The sequence below is a fragment of the Pan troglodytes genome, chromosome 7 (assembly GCF_028858775.2).
Source record: "Pan troglodytes isolate AG18354 chromosome 7, NHGRI_mPanTro3-v2.0_pri, whole genome shotgun sequence".
Taxonomy (NCBI): domain Eukaryota; kingdom Metazoa; phylum Chordata; class Mammalia; order Primates; family Hominidae; genus Pan; species Pan troglodytes.
Window position 1 is genome coordinate 133,413,407 of NC_072405.2, and position 22,571 is coordinate 133,435,977.

Sequence of the window (22,571 nt, forward strand, 5' to 3'; positions counted from 1 at the left end):
TTAAAGAATGATTTCTTAAAGCATTTGTTCATTCAGCAGGCATATTTTGAGTGTCTTTTGTGTGTTGTAGGCCAGGTGCTGGGGTACAGTAATGAGCAAGCAGTGGTCCTGTCCTTACAGAACTCGCCTGTCAGGGTATTCATGGTAGATACATTAGAAATGGAAGTAAAACTCATGCACGCGTAATTCACTGTGAAACATTCCATACACAAAAACAAAATCTCATACCCTGTTGTTATCACTTAATCACAGTTTATAAATCTGTTTATATGTGTGTTTATTTTTTTAATGTCTGTCCTTACTACTAAATTGTAAGTGCCATGAAAGCAGGGACCATATCAATTATTCTTAGCACCTGGCTTGTTCTGTGTCTGACACAGTGAGTTTTCAAGTATTTGATGAATAAATGAACAGTAGCTATTTTGATAATGAGTAGCTTCTGACCTGTTTTTCTGAAATCCTGGTAAGATTGATTCTAGAGGAGCGGGGGTATAGCGGTAGCAGTAGGAGAGGGAAGAATGAACAGACGAAATGCTTTACTTGCCATATTTTTCATAATATCAAGTAATACGTGACATAGATTCAATGTTTGGGTTTTTTTCTTTGACAGAATTATAGTGAACATTATTCACAACACTTCCGATTACCATCCAAAAGTTTTGCGATTTTTGAATGTGGCTTTTGATGGCACAGGCGACTGCTTAATTGCTGGGGACCACCAAGGAAATATTTATGTTTTTGACTTACATGGAAACAGGTAAGCTGATACCATTGATATCTACGTTATTTAACAAGTTATTAATTCACTGACTGTTTTCGTACCTGCTATTCATTATTCATTCAGAAAGATTTATTAAGTTCTATTATATTTCAGGTACCTTGCAAAATACTCTCATAAGTGCTAAAGGACGAAAGTGGGAAAAAACAGAATGATAACATGGTTCACATTTTAAAGAATTAAAGTGCTGGTTTTAATAGTATCTCTAGTAGTTTACTTTTTTTTTTCTTAAATTTAAAAATTTATTATTGCTATTTTTTTTTTTCTTCAGACGGAGCCTTGTTCTGTCACCCAGGCTGGAGTGCAGTGGGATGATCTCAGCTTACTGCAAACTCCACCCCCAGGTTCCAGCTACTGCACCCAGCCCATTATTGCTAGTTTATCAATTTCTGGTACATCATGAGGCAGTGTAGAAATAACACAGTTTTCTTTGCACATTGTTGTTGTGGGGTGCCAGATCTAAGAATTTTAAAGAATTGATTTTCAGCTGGGTGTGGTGGCTCAGGCCTGTGATCCAGAAATTTGGGAGGCCAAGGCGGGCGGATCGCTTGAGGTCAGGAGTTCGAGACCAGCTTGGCCAACGTGGTGAAACACTGTCTCTACTAAAATACAAAAATTAGCTGGGTGTGGAGGTGCACGCCTGTAATCCTGGCTATTTGGGAGGCTGAGACAAGAGAATCACTTGAACCCAGGAGGTGGAGGTTTCAGTGAGCCGAGATCGTGCCACTGCCACTGCACTCTAGCCTGGGCGACAAAGCAAGACTCCATCTCAAAAAAAAAAAGTTGGTTTTCACTCTTCTTCCTCTTCTCTTCCCTTGTGAAACAATTTAGTCCGAAAGCAATTAAGTGGGATTGATGGAGATAGGTATTCATGCAGCGGGGCTAAGAGGGAAGGACAGCTGCAGCAGCCTAGCAGAGAGGCAGAGGGTGTCTGCATAGCGAATGGGGCAGTGATGGGAAGCTAGTTTAATACAGGGGGCTTTGATCAAATAAATATATTAGGGATAATGAGGGCCAAGTTTCTCACTCTTAGAAAAGAGACTTACATATATGGAGGGCAGAAAACTAGAATAAACCCCATGGTATTGTATTGGAATTAGATATATCAGTTTGAACCCCTGGTTTTGAATATATAGAGATAGATATAGCACTAAATAGAGGTATGTACAAATATATGTACACATTCCCTAGCTTCGTACACCCAGAGGGCCTGGGAGCAATAGCATGCCAGCAGCAATGAATATACCCGGTGTTGAGTTCTTGTTTTCAAAATACCACTTTCTACTAAAAAGAATCAAGGATATTTGCAAAAATGGCCAATTTCAGAATGCAGAAAGGGAAAGTACAGGATGAGCGTGTAACATTTTGTAGCCAGAAAGAAGGAATTGTTCAAAGAATGTTCGGGATGTGTCAAAAAGACACAGTTGCCAGCTTGAAGGAGCTCCCTCTGGTCATATTGGAGATGGGTCATGCATTGAATAAAATTGAAATCTATGAGTTCATGTTGTAACCAATATACAAACAGTTTAGTAAGGCATGGATATTGAATAGTCACAAAGTACCCCCCCACAAAATACTTATTAATTATAGAAGAAAAAAATTATACAATGAAGAAGCCTAGCAAACACTGCCTTAATCAAATGACTAAAGTTAATATAACTAGTAGTGGAATGAATCAAAATTTGTGTGCCACCTGATAGGATGCAGTGAAAAGAACACGGCATCATTTCTGTGATATTCCTCCCAAGATATATAACCTGAATCTAATCAGTGGGATCATCACACAAAGCTAAATTAAGGACATCTAATAACAAAACTGTGCTGATATCTCTACAAGGGACAAGATCATGCAAGTTGGGTAAAGACTAAAGAACTCCTAATCTGAGGGGGATGAAAGGGACATGACAAAGGCATGAATCTGGACTGATCCTTTTGCTATAAAGAACTTATTAGGAAAATTGGCAAAATTTGATTGGAGTTTTAGGATTAGATGGTGGTAATGTATAAATGTAATTTATTGGTGCTGATGGTTATATTGTGATTATGTAGGAGAGTTTTCTTATTATGGGAAACTTGATCTTGGTAACTTAAATAGTTAAAGAAAAGATGTGACATATAATTTACTTCTCTGTGATTCATTAGGTAAAAATCTGTAAATCATTGTTTCTGCCCTTTACCAAAAAAGTCATGGGCCCAACTTTTCTACCCTTTATTCTTGCTTAACTTACCTCACCAATTCCTAATCTTAAATCAGTACCACTGTCTATTTGCTAATACTTCTGAAAAAAATAAAAATAATTGTTGATTGATTTCATGACAGAATAATGAACTTCAACATCGAGGACTCTTTGCACTTCATTTGCTTGTCTACTGTTACTTAACGTTTCCTATTCTCCACCAAGTGTCGCAAACCTTTACCAATTTCCTTGTCTCCTTGCATTGGACTCTACTCTTATTCTGACTGCCAGGCCTCCTGATTCATGGGAAAATAGATACCTTCAAGCTTTCCTTTCTCCTTCCCCATTGCAGCCTCAAGTATATTGTAAGTTCAGCCCCCATTACCTTATTCATAAAGTTCAGCTCTCATTACCTTATTCATAAAGTTCAGCCCTCATTACCTTATTCATAAAAACAGGTGATCTTAATTTCTTCTAGTGCTAATCCCTATCTTCAATAGCCTCTCCTGAGATATTGCACCATAAGTGTTACTATTTTGTCCATTGTTCCCTTTTCACTGTTGGTTGTTGGGGAGAAAAAATAATTTTTCCTCTACCCTTCTAAATTCTCAACTGGACCCTTGTAACAAAAGATAGATTAACAAGAGAAGAATGAACAAGTTATTAATATCTATCATGCGTGTAACACATTAGAATACCCAGAGTATCCAGGTATTAGTATGAGATGTTATCAACTTGTGTCATGCATGTAACACATGACAGTATCCAGGTATTGCTAACTCAAAAAGTGGCTTATGCTCTGGCTTATATAGCATCTTCATCAAAGAACAATACATTTTTAGAGAAGTGACAAGACAAAAGAAGAGGACCTTGAGTCTCTAGGGGCAGCAAATTGTGGGAAGGCAAATATATGGGAAACTAATGGTAGTTATATACATTTCTCTGGTGCTATTTTCAGGATGATAAAGATCTAAAGTCAACTCCTGTGATCAACCGTTGTCCTTCCTGGTAGAGAAGGGAAGAGGGACCCCTTTGTAAATGTATGCAAATTTATGTAAACTTTTAGACAAGAGCAGAGAGCTTTTCTTTTCTTTTTTTCTTTTTTCTTTTTTTTTTTTTTTTTTTTTGAGACGGAGTCTCACCCTGTTGCCCAGGCCGGGGTACAGTGGCGTGATCGGCTCACTGTGCAACCTCTGCCTCCTGGTTTAAGCAATTCTCCTGCCTCAGCCTCCCAAGTAGCTGGGACTACAGGTATGTGCCAGCACGCCCAGCTAATTTTTTGTATTTTAGTAGAGACAGGGTTTCACCATGTTGGCCAGGATGGTCTTGATCTCCTGACCTCGTGATCTGCCCGCCTAGGCCTCCCAAAGTGTTGGGATTAGAGGCGTGAGCCACCGCACCTGGCTGAGAGCTTTCCTTATATCTGCTTTTTCTCATTTACCTTTAGCTCAAAGTAATCCTTATGCCAAAGTGGGATGTTCGGGATGGCATATTCTGCCACCCTTCACTAAAAACATTTGTGGCTGAGCAGTTAGCAGCAGAGCTGGGACTTAAAAATCAGACTTGATCATAAAGCCCAGTATACTGGGCTCCCTCAAAATCTTCCTAATTGTTCAATCCATTGGTCACTTTTCAGTTCTCATTTTACTGAAACAGTAAATACTCTTGTCTTCCCATCCTGCCTGAAATTATTTTCTTTGGCTTCATGGTACAGCTTTTGCTGAATTTTCTACCTCTCTGATCATTTTTCCCCCTTATTTTACTGACTTTTCTTCCAGTGCCTTCCCCTTTCATGTTGTGCTCCCCAGACATCTTTCTTTGGCTTACTTCCTTCCATATTTCAGGTACTCTTTTCGATAATCACATCACCACCAAGCCTCAGGCTTCATCTGCCATGTAAACACTGTTGACTTAGACCTACTTCTGCTACTACTACCTACTAGAAATCTTCTAGATTGGGCTCTCCAGGAGCCACTAGCTTGCATGTAACTCTTGAGCCCTTGAAAAGTGATTGGTCCAAATTGAGATATGAAGCACATGTAAAATTAAAATACACAGTGGATTTTGATGACTTAATATGATAAAAAGTGTAAAATATCTCAATAATTTTTAATTGATTAAATATTGAAATACTAATGTTTTAGACACACATTGAGTTCATAAAGTATATTAGTCTGTTCTCATGCTAATAAAGACATACCCGAGACTGGGTAATTTATAAAGAAAAAGAGGTTTAATGGACTCTCTGTTCCATGTAGCTGGGGAGGCCTCACAATCATGGCAGAACGCAAAGGTACTTCTTATGTAGTGGTGGCAAGAGAGAAATGAAGACCAAGGGAAAGGGGTTTCCCTGTATAAAACCATCAGATCTCGTGAGATTTATTCACTACCATGAGAACAGTGTGGGGGAAACTGCCCCCGTGATTCAATTATCTCCCACTGGGCCCCTCCCACAACATGTGGGAATTATGGGAGCCACAATTCAAGATGAGATTTGGGTGGGGACAGAGCCAAAGCATATCATATATTATTAAGATTAATTTTACCTGTTTCTTCTTACTTTTCTAATATGGCTCCTAGAAAAATTTAAATTACGTATGTAGCCCACGTTGTATTTCTTTCAGACAGCATGACTCTAGATCAGTTTCACAAGGGCCTTAAACAACATGTTTAAAAGCAGGTTTATTATTTCCTACCCCCAAACTTATTCCTCTTTTGCCTAAGTTCAAAAGCTTAATTTTTTGTAAATTAAACTCCAGCTAGGTGTCCAGTACTCTACTGAGCACTCAACATGTATTCTTTCATTTAGTCATCACACCAGCCCTGTATCTATTCTTATCTTCATTTTACGCAAGATCGCGTCCTGATTCCCTCTTCTTCACTCCATGTTGAATCCATACCGAACCTCTGCTTGGCTTCTGAAACCTCTCCTATTTATGCTCCCATATCTCTGGCTGAGATTTTCTGTAGTAACTTTCTTAGTGATCTCCTTTATTCCTTGTCCCTCTATCCATTTGCCATTGCTGCCAGGATCGTCTTCCTAAAACACATACCTGATTGTGATTCTGCTGTGCTAACACTTACAGTGGTTTCCTATTCTAATAACATCCAAACTCCTTAATATGGCACATAGCACCCTTCGTAATCTATTTTTGGCCTAAAATGGTAGCTCATTTTTCTGGGTTTCATTTTCTCCGTCTCTACGGACTCCTTCCACATGGAATTTGTAATTATTGGAAGAATTTATGATACTAATGCAATGATCTCTTAATAGGTTCAATCTTGTTCAGCGAACAGCACAAGCTTGCACAGCTCTGGCCTTTAATCTTCGTAGGAAATCTGAATTCCTTGTGGCATTAGCTGATTATTCTATTAAATGTTTTGATACAGGTAAGAAGTTCTCCTATTTTTCTTTTGAAGCAGAGTAAAATATAGACTGAAGAACTGCAAGAACTTTATCACTCTGTACAGCTTGAGGGAGCAGTACCCATGACAGCCCTCCCTTCAGACACTAGGTGCAAGCTGGGGGTCCTAGAAACAGCCTCACTTTAGATCAGTTGACTACAAAGTCAGGGTTTCCTGACTACTGTCAGGTTTGATAATTTACTAGAACAACTCACAGAACTCAGGAAAGCACTACACTTAATGATGACAGTTTTAATATAACAAAAGGGTACAAAGTATAACTAGCCAAAGGAAGAGAAACATGGGGTGGAATTTGGGAGGCTTCCAAAAGGGAAGCCTCCATTGTCCTCAGGGACGCGTTGCCCTCTCAGATGACCCTCCCAGCATTGGTGTGTGGCTGGCCATCTGCGCCAAGCACTGCTGACACAGGGAGTCGACCCAAGCTTTGGTGTCAAGAGTTTTTACTGAGGCTCTATGACATAGGCGTGATTGATTGGATCATTTCCCACGTGGCTGGACTCCGTTTCCAGCTCTCCTCTCCTCCTAGAAGTTAGTCTGATGTCACCTGTCCCAAAAGCCCCAAACTTCTAATCACACGGTTGACCTTTCTCGTGTGGCCATCTCCCACTCTGAGTCTTCTTAGCATAAGCTATCTGGTAAAGTGTGAGGGACCCGCCAGGAATAACAAAGACACCCCTAAGTCAAGGGTTTAGAGGTTACCTCTCAGGAGCCTAAATAGAAGCCAGACATCTCTGTAAAGGTCGAATTCTTTACTACACAGGTACAGTATCTTTTTTTAATATAGCCTGTGTATTTTATACCACATTATGTTTTTAAATTGAGAACACAGAGTTCTATAGACTAAACGTATTACTCTTAAAAAAGGTATCTCAACTGTATTTTTTCTTATTAAAATAATCAATGTGTTCTAATATTCAGCAGATGTATAAATAATAATAGTAAAGATAGTGATAGCTAACACATAGTGTTTACTTTTTGCCAGGGACTTTCTATGACTTTATACACATTAATTAATTTTAATCATCATCATAACCCACAGAGATGAATACTGTTATCATCCCCATTTTGCAGATGAGGAAACTGAGGCACATGGGTAACTTAATCAGAGTCCCACAGTTTATAAGCAGTGGAGCCAGAATTCCAGCCTAGGTGGTCTGGCTGCAGAGTCACTGCTGTTAATCACTGTACTACACTCTCATCCTACATACAAAGAAGAAAAAAAACAGTGATTCTGCAGTACTGCCTAGAGACACAGTGTTTTCATAATGGGGCTCTCTCTTTCCAGTCTGTTTTCTATGTATGTACTTTTTTTATATTCTAACAAATGCATAATTATCCTATCTGTATTGTTTTGTGGGATAATTTTACCTCATTAAAATTCGTGTAGCATATCTAAAATCAATACCTAACATTCCATTGTATAGATGTTTACCATAATTTTTTAACCTATTACCTATTGCTGGACTTTCAAACTGTTTTCAGTGTTTGGCATTACAAACATTGCTGTGACAAAATATCAGAAAAATGAAGTCTTTATAACTCACCTTTCCTTAGATTCCACTCTCTCTTTTTCTTCCTTGTTCTGTGGTCTTACAGTTTCTTCTACTTTACTGAACCCCCACCATGAAGCCCCTTCCTTAGACACTGTCTCCCTCCTTCTTTCTTTCCCCTCTCTGCCAAATTCTGCTTCTTTGCAGTATCCATTGATGAATTAATTCTGACTCTGACCCTTGCATCCCCTACCCCATGCTACTGAGACTTCTGTCTCCAAGGTCCTTAGTAACCCTAACCCCTGATTGTTTAAGTCATCTTTATACCTTTCATCCTACTTCTCTATAGGATTTAACAACTGGGATTACTTTGAAAGTTTTTTGTTTTGTTTTGGTTTGGTTTGGTTTGGTTTTCATTATATTACCTTGGTTCTCCTCCTGTCTTTCTAACTGCTTCTTAATCATGTCTCCTGAATTCTTTCAGTGGTTCCTAGACTTTTGGATTTTTGACCCCATTAAAAAAGTGGAAGAACTCACATAGCTTGTCAACTTTTAATATTGCTAATTGACATTGGAAAAAATACAGTTTCATAAAACAAGGGATTTTCTTTCAACATAAACAGGGAGTGACATAATACAGATGAAAGGGTAGTACTTTAAATTTGACTTTATGAAAAACTCACTGCATTATCTGTATTTTTCTCTTTCACTGAAGACCAATGGAAAATTTATCATTAACTAATGCCAGACCTCTGAATGGTGTTTGGAAACCACTGCTGTTTCTCTAAGGGATTTGTCTGTTTCTCTGTTTTCAGTTTTGACCTACTTTGTATCATAATGTTTCCCAGATTTATATCTTGCTTTCTGACTATTCCCAAGTTCCATCTTTCTGGGGGGAAAATTCTGATCATAAAAGTAAAACATGCCTACTGTAGAAAACTTGCAAACATACAAAAAAGCGTAAAGGAAAATAAAAATCACCTATGCTTTTACTACCCAGTGATAATTATCATGAATAGTTTTTGGTGTTTTCCCTACCAAGCTGTTTTCTCTGCTTACAAAGATACACACAAGTACATCAGAATCAAGTTTAAAAACCAAATGTATTATCAGTATCTCACATTGATAAACCTGTTCCTCATGTATTTATTATTTTTTTTATTTTTTATTTTTTTAGAGATAGGGTTTTGTCATGTTGCCCAGGTTGGTCTCAAACTCCTAGGCTGAAGTGATTCACCTGCCTCAGCCTCCCAAAGTGCTGAGATTACAGGCGTGAGCCACCACCCGGCCCCTCCTCATGTATTTCCTACATCCACTAACAGTATCACCATCTGCTTAAATAACTAAGCTGGAACCACTGGAGCCTTCACTTCTCTTATATCTCAGGACATCAATTTGATCGCTAATATTTTTTGTTTTTCTCCTTAGTAGCTCTTGGATTTGTTCTTTTCTCCATTGCCTCTTTCTTAGTTGAGGCCCTCCATATCTCCTGCCTGAATTATTACAGCAACATATAAATTAGTCTTTCTTGTTCAATCTCTTCCCCTCCACCAGATATCCTCAAAGTGCTCTTTCTAAAACACAGACTAGATATGGTACTCTTTTACATAAAATTACCTGCAAGAGAAAGCCCAAACTCACTAGCATCAATTTTGAAGTTATTCTTCATCAAAGCCTTTGTCAGCCTTGTCTCCTACATGAATGAGATGTTGCTAACATGTCCCATCATACACTTTATCAACTAGACACAAGCTTCCATTTTTGTGGATATTAATGGAGGTGCCTCATATAATACCTAACCACCCATTGGATCAGTTCATCTATGGTGTTTATATGTAATGTTACTTCTAGACATACAGTGTTTTACCTGGGTAACAATTTTACTTTTTACCACAGTCACCAAGGAGCTAGTTAGCTGGATGAGAGGACATGAATCATCAGTATTTTCGATCTCTGTGCATGCATCAGGGAAATATGCCATCACAACTTCTTCTGATACAGCACAATTATGGGACTTGGATACCTTTCAGAGAAAAAGAAAGCTGAATATTCGCCAGTCTGTGGGTATACAGAAGGTCAGTGAGGGGGGACATCTTGGTCTGTTGTGCTTCTCGGGCTAATTTCTTGGTCAACAGGATGTATAGATGATATAAGAGTAATGATTCACTTTGTCCTTGTAGCTCTGTAACTCAGCAACAAGCAAAGCAAAGTGGCCAACACAAAGATGTTGCCTATAGCTACAATTTATAACTTAGTGAGCTCTTTTCTAAAATTATAGCTATGTAACTTCAACTGTCCTAAGGCGAAAGTTATTTAGTTGATTGCTTTTGTTTTCATTTTTAACCCTCTGACATTTTATTATGAAAAATTTGAAACATGCAGTAGATTTGTGAGAATTTTTGAACACGTGTACGTTCAGCATCTAGATTCTACCATTAACATGTTACTGTACTATCCTTTACTCTACTTTACATGGTACCATACTCTCTTATGGGTCTATCCATCTTTCTTTTTTTTTTGGTTTTTGTTTTGTTTTGTTTTGAGACAGAATCTCGCTCTGTCACCTAGGCTGGGGTGCAGTGGCATGACCTCAACTTACTGTAACCTCTGCCTTACAGGTTCAAGCGATTCTCCTGCCTTAGCCTCCCATGTAGCTGGGACTACAGGCATGTACCACCATGCCCAGCTAATTTTTGTATTTTTAGTAGAGACAGGGTTTCATCATGTTGGCCAGGCTTGTCTCACACTCCTGGGCTCAAGCAATCCTCTTGCCTCGGCCTCCCAAAGTGCTGGGATTACAGGCATGAGCCACCATGCCCAGCTGTGTGTGTGTTTTAAAGTAAACTTTGGTCATCAGCATACTCCCCTGTGAATACTTAAGCCTGTACTTAATTGACTAGGGGTCAATATTTGTTGATTTAAAATTTATATATAATGAAATATGTAAGTCTTAAGTATTCATTTGTTAAATTTGACAAATACACACACCTGTGTAACCTATGCAGCTGTAGCATTACATTATCCCAGAAAATTCCATCATCTCCCTCCCTGGGTGACCACCACTCTTACGTTTTCCCACCATGGACTAGTGTTGCCTATTCTAAAATTTCATATAAATAGAACTATGCAATAATAGTTTATGTAAGGCTTTTTTCACTCAGCATAATTTTGTTTGTTTGTTTGTTTGTTTGTTTGTTTGTGATGGAGTCTTGCTTTGTTGCCCAGGCTGGAGTGCAGTGGTGTGATCTTGGCTCACTGCAAGCTCCGCCTCCCAGGTTCACACCATTCTCCTGCCTCAGCCTCCCAAGTAGCTGGGACTACAGGTGCCTGCCACCAGGCCCGGCTAATTTTTTTTGTTGTTAGCCAGGATGGTCTCCATCTCCTGACCTTGTGATCCACCCGCCTTAGCCTCCCAAAGTGCTGGGATTACAGGCGAGAGCCACCGTGCCGGGCCCCACTCAGCATAATGTTTTTGAGATCCATCCATATAATATTTATTAGTAGTTTGTTCTTTCTTATTGCTGTTTAGAATTCCATTGTGTAAATATACCACCTTTTAAAAATCCATTTCTTTTGTTTTTTTCCCAACTATGTAGAAACATATGGTATATGGGCCTCCAGTTGTACTCTTGTTCTGAGCCCCACAGATGCCCCAGTTTGGTTCTATCATTTCTTTTAACAGACAAGCCACATAACCAACCTCTCTGGGCTTCCGTTTCCTGAGCAGGAAAATGGGTCTGTGGTAACCACCTTACCAGGGCTGGTGAGGAAATGAGATAAAATAAATAATTCATGTCAACGGCTTGGCCGAGTGCCAGGCCCTTATATAGTAGCTCCCATTGTTATTTTGTCCTTTATGTCCCCTGGCTGTCATCTCCTGTGATTTCCTATATGACATCCAAACTGGTCTCTTTCATAGGGTTTCCACACTGCTACCCCCTCCTCCCTCCTTACCACACCCAGTAACCTTCCCATTCTCTCCACCTAGTCAAATCTAACCCTTTCTTCAATTGTGATAATAGCTACTGAAGCATTTACTATGCTTCAGGCATTGTATTAAGAACTTTCCATACATTATCTCAACTCAGTCCTGACACTGCCTCAATGAAGTAGGCAGTGTTTATTGTTCCCCAAACACAAAGACATGGGGTCTGGAGACTGGAAGCACTGGCGGCTGCAAGTGCCAGAGCTGACAGGGTGTGAAGCCAGATTGGAGCCTTTCTGCAGAGTCAGGCCTCCCAAATCCTGGGATGGAGTCAAGGAGCTTTTGGCTGTCCCACCCTTTTTGTAGTGCCCCGGTCACTCTTCCTCCTCCAAGTCCCCATATCCAAGCCTGTCATATCTCTTCAGCTCTAGGGGTCTGTCTGTGACTTCCACCCTAAGGGAGTTGGCACTTTGTGTCATGCTACATTGTCCACATCACCGATTCCCCCTCCCTCTCTCCCCTTCCTTCTTCCTCCCTGTTCTTTCTTTTTTTTTTTTTTTTCCTTTGCAACGGAATCTGGCTCTGGCACCCAGGCTGGAGTGCAGTGGCACAATGTCAGCTCGCTACAAACTCTGCCTCCCAGATTCAAGCGATTCTCTTGCCTCAGCCTCCTGAGTACCTGGGATTACAGTCGTGCGCCATGACAGCCAACTAATTTTTGTATTTTCAGTAGAGACGGGGTTTCACCATGTTAGCCAGGCCGGTCTCAAACTCCTGGCCTCAAGTGATCCACTCGCCTGGTCTCCCAAAGTGCTGGGATTACAGGTGTGAGCCACCACGCCCAGCCTGGGCACCTGTTCTGTGCCAGGCTTTGGTGTTCAAAATGTTAGAAGTGGAGAAGTCAGAGGAAGATGGAATTATAGGTCTTTCCTCTTCAAAGCATTCTATTTGGCTGATTTTATTCAAATGAGCACACAGGCCCTATTCCTCAAAGCCAGTTCAAATGTGGCATTGCTAGGTTGTTTTAGTCCAAGGAAGGCCGTCTCCTTAACACCCAATGTCTTTTGGTTGTCAGGTTTTTTTTCTTTCTATTTCATTAGCTAAATATTATTTTCAGGAGTATCTGAGTCTCTTGTGTGATTAATTATTTTGCTTCAGGTTATATTATACATGCAGTACTGCTTTTAATTTCTAGGTTATTAACATGAACAGCTAGCAATGCATGTCAACCAAAAATTTACTTTGTAGTCTCCATGGAAATCCCAGAGTTCTTTAATGTGCTTTTAACAATTAAAAAGAGATAAAAGTTGTGCCAGCTTATTCATTAGGGATTTAGGCCAAATGTCTTAGTAGGTCTTTTCTTCTTTAATTGCTTTAGTACTTACATTTTGAATTTTAAGTTCCAAAGAAGAGAACATTGGGAGTTGAACTCACATGGAAACAGAGTTATGAAACAATGACACATGACACAAAAACCATCTGTTCTTTTTACTATGAAATTAAAATGAGTATACGCTGAATAGTTGCCAATGCAAACCTTGCTTGGACATTTAGACATTTTAGTTTAAAAATTAGGACTGTGGAAAATGTATGTATAGTATGATGTGTGCCTAAGTATATTAATGTTAGTGCTATAAGAATAAAATTAAATGTGAAAATGTATATATAGTGTGATGTGTGCATATAGTAAATTGCTCTAAAATAATAAAACAGGACCGGGTACGGTGGCTTACGCCTGTAATCTCAGCACTTTGGGAGTCCGAGGCGGGCGGATCACCTGAGGTCAGAAGTTCAAGAACAGCCTGGCCAACATGGTGAAACCTCATCTCTATTAAAAATACAAAGATTAGCTGGGCGTGGTGGCACATGCCTGTAATCCCAGCTACTGGGGAGGCTGAGGCAGAAGAATCGCTTGAACCCGGGAAACAGAGGTTGCAGTGAGCCGAAATTGCACCATTGCACTCCAGTGTGGGCAACAGAGCGAGACTCTTGTCTCAAAAAAAAAAAAAATAAAATAAAATAAAATACACTATAGTTTAAGTTATCAGCAAATTTTTCTTCAAGGGCCAGTAAATATTTTTGACTTTGCAGTTCAAGAGCAAAATTATATAACCATTCAGAATGTAACCATTTCAAGCCAGGTACCCAGCTACTCTGGAAGCTGAGGTGGGAGAATCCCCTGAACCCCAGAATTCAAGACCAAGATGGGCAACACAGTGAGACCCATCTCAAAAAAAAAAGTGACCATTCTTAGCTCCTGGGCTGTACAAAGACTAGAGATGGGCCAGATGATGACCACTTCAGTTGTAAACAGGAAATAACTGTAACCTTAATATTAAAGTAAAACGTTCGTTTTTTTGAAAAATTTTTTCCCGTGACACAGCCCTCAGGAGAGCCTGAGAACATGTGCCCCTAAAAACGTTAATTCTTACCAAATTCTTACTAAACTCATATTTTTATTACAGATTCTGATTCTATATTTTAAATAGAACTTTTATTTATTTGTTTGTTTTGATTGCACATGCGACCCTTCAGTAACTTGCTTTGGGTCTTTTGTTATGGATTTCATTTTTGATGGCTCTTTTAATCTCACACAGTCTTCTTCTTTTTTTCTCATGACATTAATTTTCTGGAGAGATCAGACAGACCAGTTATCTCAGAAAATGCCCCACATTCTGGAGTTGTTTTTTCTGTTTCATCATTATTGTTTAACTTGTCTGTCTTTCACCTGCATTTTCTGTAAACTAGACATTAAGTCTAAAGGTTTGAGTAGATTCATGTTAAACATTTTTGACAAGTTATTTATCTTATGTATGGGAAAAAATAGTAAACAATACAGGTTGAGGATTCTCAATTTGAAAATCTGAAATCCCAAATGCTCCAAAATTTGAAACTTTTTGAGTGCTAACATGATACTCAAATATCAAGCTCAAAGGAAATGCTCATTGGAGCATTTAAGATTTCAGATTTTCGGATTAGGGATACTCAATTGGTGAGTATAATGCAAATATTCCAAAGTCCAAAAAATCCAAAACATTTCTGGTTCCAAGCATTTTGCATAAGGAATACTCAGCCGTAGCACCTCCCTCAGTGTTGGTTTCAACATTAAGTGTGATAATCTGTGCAAAGTTAGCACAGTGCTGGTTGTATAGTAAGTACTTAGTAAAATTGCATCTGTTGCAATTTTACCATCAAGCCTATGATAGGATTATCTCAGTGCAGTTAGATAATTTGCTTAAGCTGTAGGGTGCCAGGCACATGGGCTCATGCCTGTAATCCCAACACTTTAAGACGCAGGCTGATTGCTTGAGCCCAGGAGTTTGAGAACAGCCTGGGCAACATGGCTAAACCTTGTCCCTCCAAAAAATAGCCTGGTGTGCTGGCGTGTGCCTGTAGTCCCAGTTACTCAAGAGGCTGAGGCATAAGAATCACTTGAACCCAGGAGGTGGAGGTTGCAGTGAACCAAGATCACACCACTGTGCTGCAGCCTGGGCGACAGAGTGAGCTCCTGTCTCAAAAAAACAAAACTGTGGAGTAACTCTTATTTATTTTTTAGTTACATTATATTAACAATTCAGAAACCCAAAAGTATTTAAATAACTCAGTGGCAAAATGCGATCTGACCTCAATTCATTTGGCAGCAAAATCTGAACTGAATTGACATGAGGCTGAAATATTAATATATTTGAGTATGGGGCATTGCCCCAGGTCTCCTAAAGTTCTACATAATGTTATAGAATGTACATCATACTACCTATCTAAAATTGGAAATCTGCATTCTGAAACACATCTGGCCCCAAGGGTTTCAGAAAAGGAACTATGGAACTTTGATTTCAGACTGTTTTTAAAGAACCTACCAGTCTAACCTCTTTCCGCTGATTTTTGTAAGCAGTAATAGCAGTAATTATTAGTAATAGTAATAGATACCCGTTATTCAGTATGTTCCCTGAACCTTCATTTTAAATAGTTATTTTAAAGCTTTAATCCTAAAGGGTAGATATTATTATCCCCATTTTACAAGAAGGGAAACCGAAGTTCAGAAATATTAAGTACTTTGTCCAGAAATATTAAGTAATTTGTTCAGTATCACATAGTTTAGGAGAGAATTGCAGTTTGAATTCAAACCTGTCTTTATCTAAAGCCTTACTGCTTCTCAGGTAAACCAGTTATACCTCTTCAAATTAGTACATTTTTATTCTTTTGTTGATGTTTGGGGGTAAGATATTCAGCTCATTAGTTAAGGATTTTGGAATCCCCGGGATTTGTGATTACTGTGATTCAGCAGGTATCAGAAAAGGCTTTGTGATGGCTATCAGAAAACATCTAATAAAGAGTGTTTTGCTGAACTCAATTCAGCCTGTGTACCCAGGACACTCACTAAATACTAAATATACAAATAATACATTTGACCTTAACTTGCTAATATTAGTATCCTAAACTCTTTAAACCTTGAAAAAGGGCTGGGCACTGTGGCTCACACCTGTAATCCCAGCACTTTGGGAGGCCAAGGCAGGTGGATCACTTGAGGTCAGGAGTTCTAGACCAGCCTGGCCAACAAGACCAGCCTGGCCAACATAGTGAAACCCCATCTCTACTAAAATATACAAAAAATTAGCCGGGCGTGTTGGCACATGCTGTAGTCCCAGCTGCTTGGGAGGCTGAGGCACGAGGATTGCTTGGGAGGTTGTAGTGAGCCAAGATCACGCCACTGCACTCCAGCCTGGGTGACAGAGGGAAGACTCTGTCTCAAAATAAATAAATAAATAAATAAATAATAAGGTAAAATAAACCTTGAAAAGAGTTCATCTACCTCCTAAAACTGAATTGGAAAGCTTAGGATTTTTGTGTTCTACAAGGAAAAACTACAGCTCCGTCCTTGAACCTAACCCCCCAAAAAGTATACTTTGTTAATGTTTTGAAGTTTTTCCTAAGGTTTTTATGTTTCTCAAGAGATGACACTATCTAAATAATAATGACATGCTTCATTAGGAACAATTTTATAATCATTAAAATATGGCAATTAAAATCACAAATCTAGTAATGAATAATCATGTAGGCAATAATCTATCACAGTTATTCTGCTAAAATAGCAGTTGATGCTCATTAACTTTTAAGCTTCTGCTTTTCCCAGTAGGAATAAACTTTATTACTTTTCCAGAAAAATGACTGCTAATTATAATAATAATTTTCTTAAGTCACTTTTTGACATCAGTTTTGAAACAGTGTTTTAATGCATTCATTATAGATTATAGAAATCTGTAAGGCCTTCATATTATAAATCTTCCTAACAGTGAATCTAATAGCAAAAGATCTACCACAGATTGTCTTTAGCAAAGTGAGCCAAGGAAGAAGGGAGGAGCTTGATCAGGCCCTTGCCTGATCTGTCAGTATCTGATGTAGTTGAGTTCGTATTTTTTATTGTCTTATTGGCATTAATCCTGAGTAGATTATTTTTGCTAACCAGTATGTTCTCTAGTGCATTATATATGTGTGTGTGTTGTACAGATGACACACAAAATTATATTCGAGGCCACTGAAACTTTTATGAGAAAATATTGGTTAATTTCCGTTAATAATTTTGCATTAACAAAAGGAAGCATTGTTTATGCTTATGTGATAGAAAAATGAAAATTAGGAGAATAAAGTGATGACATTTTCAACTTTACTATCAGTTTCACTCTCAGTTGTCCATTAAATGAACTGAATCTGTAATAAGATAGGATTATATATGCATTTGCACCTTTTTACTCGTATAAAAAAATGGCTTAACACTTACTTATCCTGAAACACTTTGCCCAGTATTCCCAAAGGACTTTTTTTTCTTGAGATGGAGTTTCACTCTTGTCGCCCAGGCTGGAGTGCAGTGGCGCAATCTCAGCTCATTGCAACCTCCACCCTCCAGGTTCAAGTGATTCTCATGCCTCAGCCTCTTGAGTAGCTGGGATTACAGGCGTCTGTCACCACACCCGGCTAATTTTTGTATTTTTAGTAGAGACGGGGTTTCACCACGTTGGCCAGGCTGGTCTCAAACTCTTGACCTCAGGTGATCCACCCACCTCAGCCTCCCAAAGTGCTGAGATTACAGGTGTGAGCCACCGTGCCCAGCCAGGACTAACTTTTAAAAGCAAACTGACTAATTTGGGAAGATATATATTTTAAGGCTGTTGACACATATCATATAACATCTTTAACTAATTTTTACTCCCAGCGGCAGTGTATGACAGTGCCTTTTTTTACTCTATATATAGTATTATAGAACTATATACTAATATAAACACTGTATTAAATACTAACTACTGATAGATGTTTAAAAAATATCAAATGTTGGTGAAAGTATAGGGAAAAGACACTGTCATACACTGCCACTGGGAGTAATAAATATGTACACCCCATTTTGTGGGAGTAATATATATAGACACACACCCCATTTTGTGGGAGTAATATTTATAGACACACACCCCATTTTGTCTATGCATGTATGTGCTTTCTTTTTGAAGACAGAGTCTTGCTCTGTCACCCAGGCTGGAATGCAGTGGTGCAATCTTGACTTACTGCAACCTCCACTTCCCAGGTTCAAGGGATTCTTCTGCCTCAGCCTCCTGAGTAGCTGGGACTACAGGCACACGCCCAGCTAATTTTTTTTTTTTTTTTTTTTTTTTTGAGATGAAGGCTCACTCCCTCACCCAGGCTAAAGTGTGGTGGCGGGGTCTTGGCTAACTGCAACCTCCACCTCCCAGGTTCAAACAATTCTCCTGTCTCAGCCTCCCAAGTAGCAGGGACTACAGATGCCTGCCACCATGCCTGAGTAATTTTTGTATTTTTAGTAGAGACGAGGTTTCACCTTGTTGGTCAGGCTAGTCCCAAACTCCTGACCTCAGGTGATCCACCCGCCTTGGCCTCCCAAAGTGCTGGGATTACAGGTGTGAGTCACCGCGCCTGGCCTAATTTTTGTGTTTTTTCGTAGAGATAGGGTTTCACCATGTTGGCCAGGCTGGTCTCGAACTTATGTCCTCAAGTGATCCGCCTGCTTCGGCCTCCCAAAATGCTGGGATTACAGGCGTGAGCCATCACACCTGACCAATGTGCTTTATTTTAAAAGTAAAATTGATACTCAAAATTATATCTTGTTTTCATTTAACTGTTTAATAACATTAGGTGAAATTTTTTAAACTGTCATTTAGAATTTTGTGACTTGCCTAGTCATTATAGTATACCTAGTTTTCGTTTGAAGGGTTTTTTTTTTAGTTAATAATAATTTATGAAATAATCAGTATTACTCCTTGTCATATATTAGAAATGTATTTTCCCCAGCTTAAGAAAATAATATTTTAATAAAGCAAAATAGACTACTTGTATAATTTTAAATTTAAAGTCTCTATGTGAACCTTATGTGAAAACTAACTTTCTCTATTCCTCCTTAGGTTTTCTTTCTACCATTAAGTAATACCATCCTCAGCTGTTTTAAAGATAATTCCATTTTTGCCTGGGAATGTGACACACTTTTTTGCAAATATCAATTGCCAGCTCCACCTGAAAGCTCTAGTATATTATACAAAGTGTTTGCTGTAACCAGGTAATGCGCATTTTAAGACACTAGGAATATTTAAGAAATTTAATTTCTGATAAAAAAATTACAAATTTTCATTTAGTTTTTATTCAGTATCTTTTTGTCATATTAGAAAAAGTTACCTTCAAATTTAGATATGATCTGCTAACTTTTTTTATTTTGCAAAATATCAAATATACACAAAAATAGAAAAATACATGAACCCCTAAGAATTTCTTCTTTTTTTTTGTTTGTGTGTGTGTGTTGTTTTATTTATACCAGCCTTTCCTCCATCAGAACCACTAAATATTTCCATAAGCTACAATAATCATCAACGAATGGCCATTTCTTTTCTTTTCTTTTTTTTTAAATGGAGTCTCACTCTGTCACCCAGACTGGAGTGTAGTGGCATGATCTCAGCTCACTGCAACCTCTGTCTCCCAGGTTCACGCGATTCTTCTGCCTCAGCCTCCTGAGTAGCTGGGATTATAGGCACGTGCCACCATACTGGCTAATTTTTGTATTTTTAGTAGAGACAGGGTTTCACCATGTTGGTCAGGCTGGTCTCGAACTCCTGACCTTGTGATCCGCCCGCCTCAGCCTCCCAGAGTGCTGGGATTACAGGCATGAGCCACCGTGCCCAGCCATTTCTATTTTTATCAATAACTTCACCTACTTCTCCAATGCATTGTTTGAAGAAAAACCTAAGCATATCATTTTATCCATAAATATTTCAGTTTATCTCTGAAAGATAAGGGCCCTTTTGGAAATATAACCATAGTATTATCACACTTTATTTATTTATTTATTTATTTTTGAGACGAAGTCTCATTCTTGTCCCCCAGGCTGGAGTGCAATGGCACTATCTCAGCTCACTGCAACCTCCACCTCCCAGCTTCAAGCAATTCTTCTGCCTCAGCCTCCCAAGTAGCTGGGATTACAGGTGCCTGCCACCACACCTGGCTAATTTTTGTATTTTTAGTAGAGACAGGGGTTTCACCATGTTGGCCAAGCTGGTCTCGAACTCCCAACCTCAGGTGATCCACCAGCCTTGGCCTCCCAAAGTGCTGGGATTACAGGCGTGAGCCACCACTCCCGGCCAGAAAAATGTTCTTAAGTGGATCTTGATGAATTCATTCATCAGTAACTAATGCCTGGACGCTGTTCAGCTGGAGCCTCCCACCTGAGGCTGCTGGATAAATGAGCTGGTTCTAGATTTTGGCAATAATTAGCAGAGAGATGGATTCTGAAACCTGGGGGAGTGGATTAGGTGAGTTTGTGGAGGAAAAAGTTGGGTTGAAGAAAGAACGCTGAACCTGGTCAACATGAAAGAACCCCTCTCTACTGAAAATACAAAAAAGTAGCAGTGTGTGGTGGCCCGCGGGAGGCTGAGGTGGGAGGATGGCTTGAGCCAAGGAGGTTGAGGACGCAGTGAGCCGAAATTGTGCCTCTGCACCCCAGCCTGAGCGACAGAGCGAGACCCTGTCTCAGAAATAAATAAACAGATAAAATAAAATTTTAAAAAAGAAACCTGGAAGACAGATAAATGGTGGAAGAGAAACTGGTGAGAGTGAAGAGGAACAGGAAAAAAATCGGGGAAAACCTTTATGTTTATTTCCTACTGTGTAATATGGCACAATATTGTGCTGTACAGTATTGGCCAGCATTTTGTCAACAATCTTTACTTTCTAGAGTCAAGAAATATCTTAAAAGTATAAGAATTGTAGTAAATGTTAGTCTTAGAATTTTGAGATTTGGTGTTCTCCAGGTCGAATGAATGCTCCCTGATCTAGCCTCCCACGGTATATTTCTGTGTCTTTTCTTTCATAAATGCGTGAATGACTCCACATTTCAAGTGCTCAGTAATCACATGGGACTAGTGTGACCATATTGGATAGCATAGACACAGCACATTTCTGTCATCATAGAAAGTTCTGTCGGACAGTGCTGCTGCAAACAATTGAGCCCGTTTTTCTTTCTCACTTTTTTGTTTATATAGAGATGGCCGAATCCTGGCTGCTGGAGGCAAGTCAAATCATCTTCATTTGTGGTGCTTGGAAGCTAGGCAGCTCTTTAGAATTATCCAGATGCCCACTAAAGTTCGAGCCATTCGCCATCTAGAATTTCTTCCTGATAGTTTTGATGCTGGTTCTAATCAGGTTAGTAACATAAATGTAGGGCACTGTACTTTTTGAGAAAGAACGCATCCGTCTCTGAACTATATTATATCTTATTTATTTAACTTACACCCTGGCTGTTACAAGAATTTGAAATTACAAATATGTTATTTTTGTGAAGAGTCTAGGATTGAAAAAAATTTCAAAATCTTGTATTCTTTATACTATTGACAGTTTGCTCTTTTTATAAAATCAACATACTGTAAATTTATATTGTACTTTATGGTTTGCAGTGTGCTTTAGCATGCAATTTTTCATTTGATCCTTAATTCTTTGGCATAGGCAGGAAAGATATTCTCCCCATTTTACAGATTATAACACTAACGACAAGAAACATTGACTCGTCAACATTCCTGTTAATTGTAAGGATTAAAGATTGGACTAGAACTAAAATGTTTTTATTGTGTTGTTATTTTATTTATCTTGACTGGTTGCTCACTCCTGTGAAACATGTTTTTATTGGTATCTTTCCTTAGTTTACATAGGGCCTCTTCCTCCATCCCCCTTCGCTTATTCCTTTTTAAGACTTGAGTTCTGTCAAACCTTAACTTTCTTATTTCAAATAGACTGTCGTGGATCTTGTATTTTAACAGATTAGATATATGTTTTACATATATATGTATACATATGCATGTATGTATATATCATGTCCGTTTTACTTACTTTTTGATTAGGTAATATATTAACATGGTTGAAAACATAAAACAGCATACAGTAGGAAGTCTGTCACGCCTTTCTACCATTTGTCTAGTTGTTCACCTCCCCCCATATCCACTGTTGTTATATATAGTGTTATGTTTTTCCCATTATTTTATACAGCCTTGCACCTTCTATTCTTCCAGTTTTTTTGTTGTTGTTTTGAGATGGAGTCTAGCTCTGTCTCCCAGGCTGGAGTGCAGTGCTGCAATCTCGGCTCACTGCAACCTCCGCCTCCCAGGCTCAAGTGATTCTCCCGCCTCAGCCTCCCAAGAAGCTGGCACTACAGGCATGAACCACCATGCCCAGCTAATTTTTGTATGTTTAGTAGAGACAGGGTTTCACCATATTGGCCA

The 22,571-nt window shown here is 39.0% G+C and overlaps 1 protein-coding gene across 24 annotated transcripts in view; it reads left to right on the forward strand.

Annotated features, from left to right (window-relative positions):
- The window catches only part of TBC1D31 (TBC1 domain family member 31), a 93,221-nt gene that overhangs the window by 3,985 nt on the left and 66,665 nt on the right, over positions 1–22,571 (forward strand). For 17 of the 24 annotated variants that reach the window (XR_010159323.1, XR_002937747.3, XR_010159322.1 and 14 more), the window contains exons 2-6: positions 611–757; positions 6,230–6,345; positions 9,768–9,946; positions 19,218–19,369; positions 21,342–21,501. Coding sequence is in view for 17 of the 24 variants with exons in the window: in XM_009455853.5 (XP_009454128.1) it covers positions 611–757; positions 6,230–6,345; positions 9,768–9,946; positions 19,218–19,369; positions 21,342–21,501 (754 nt within the window). In the remaining 7 variants the exon portion in view is untranslated. The remainder of the gene's footprint in view (positions 1–610; positions 758–6,229; positions 6,346–9,767; positions 9,947–19,217; positions 19,370–21,341; positions 21,502–22,571) is intronic. The other 7 variants (XM_063816542.1, XM_063816541.1, XM_063816545.1 and 4 more) reach the window with 2 other exon arrangements.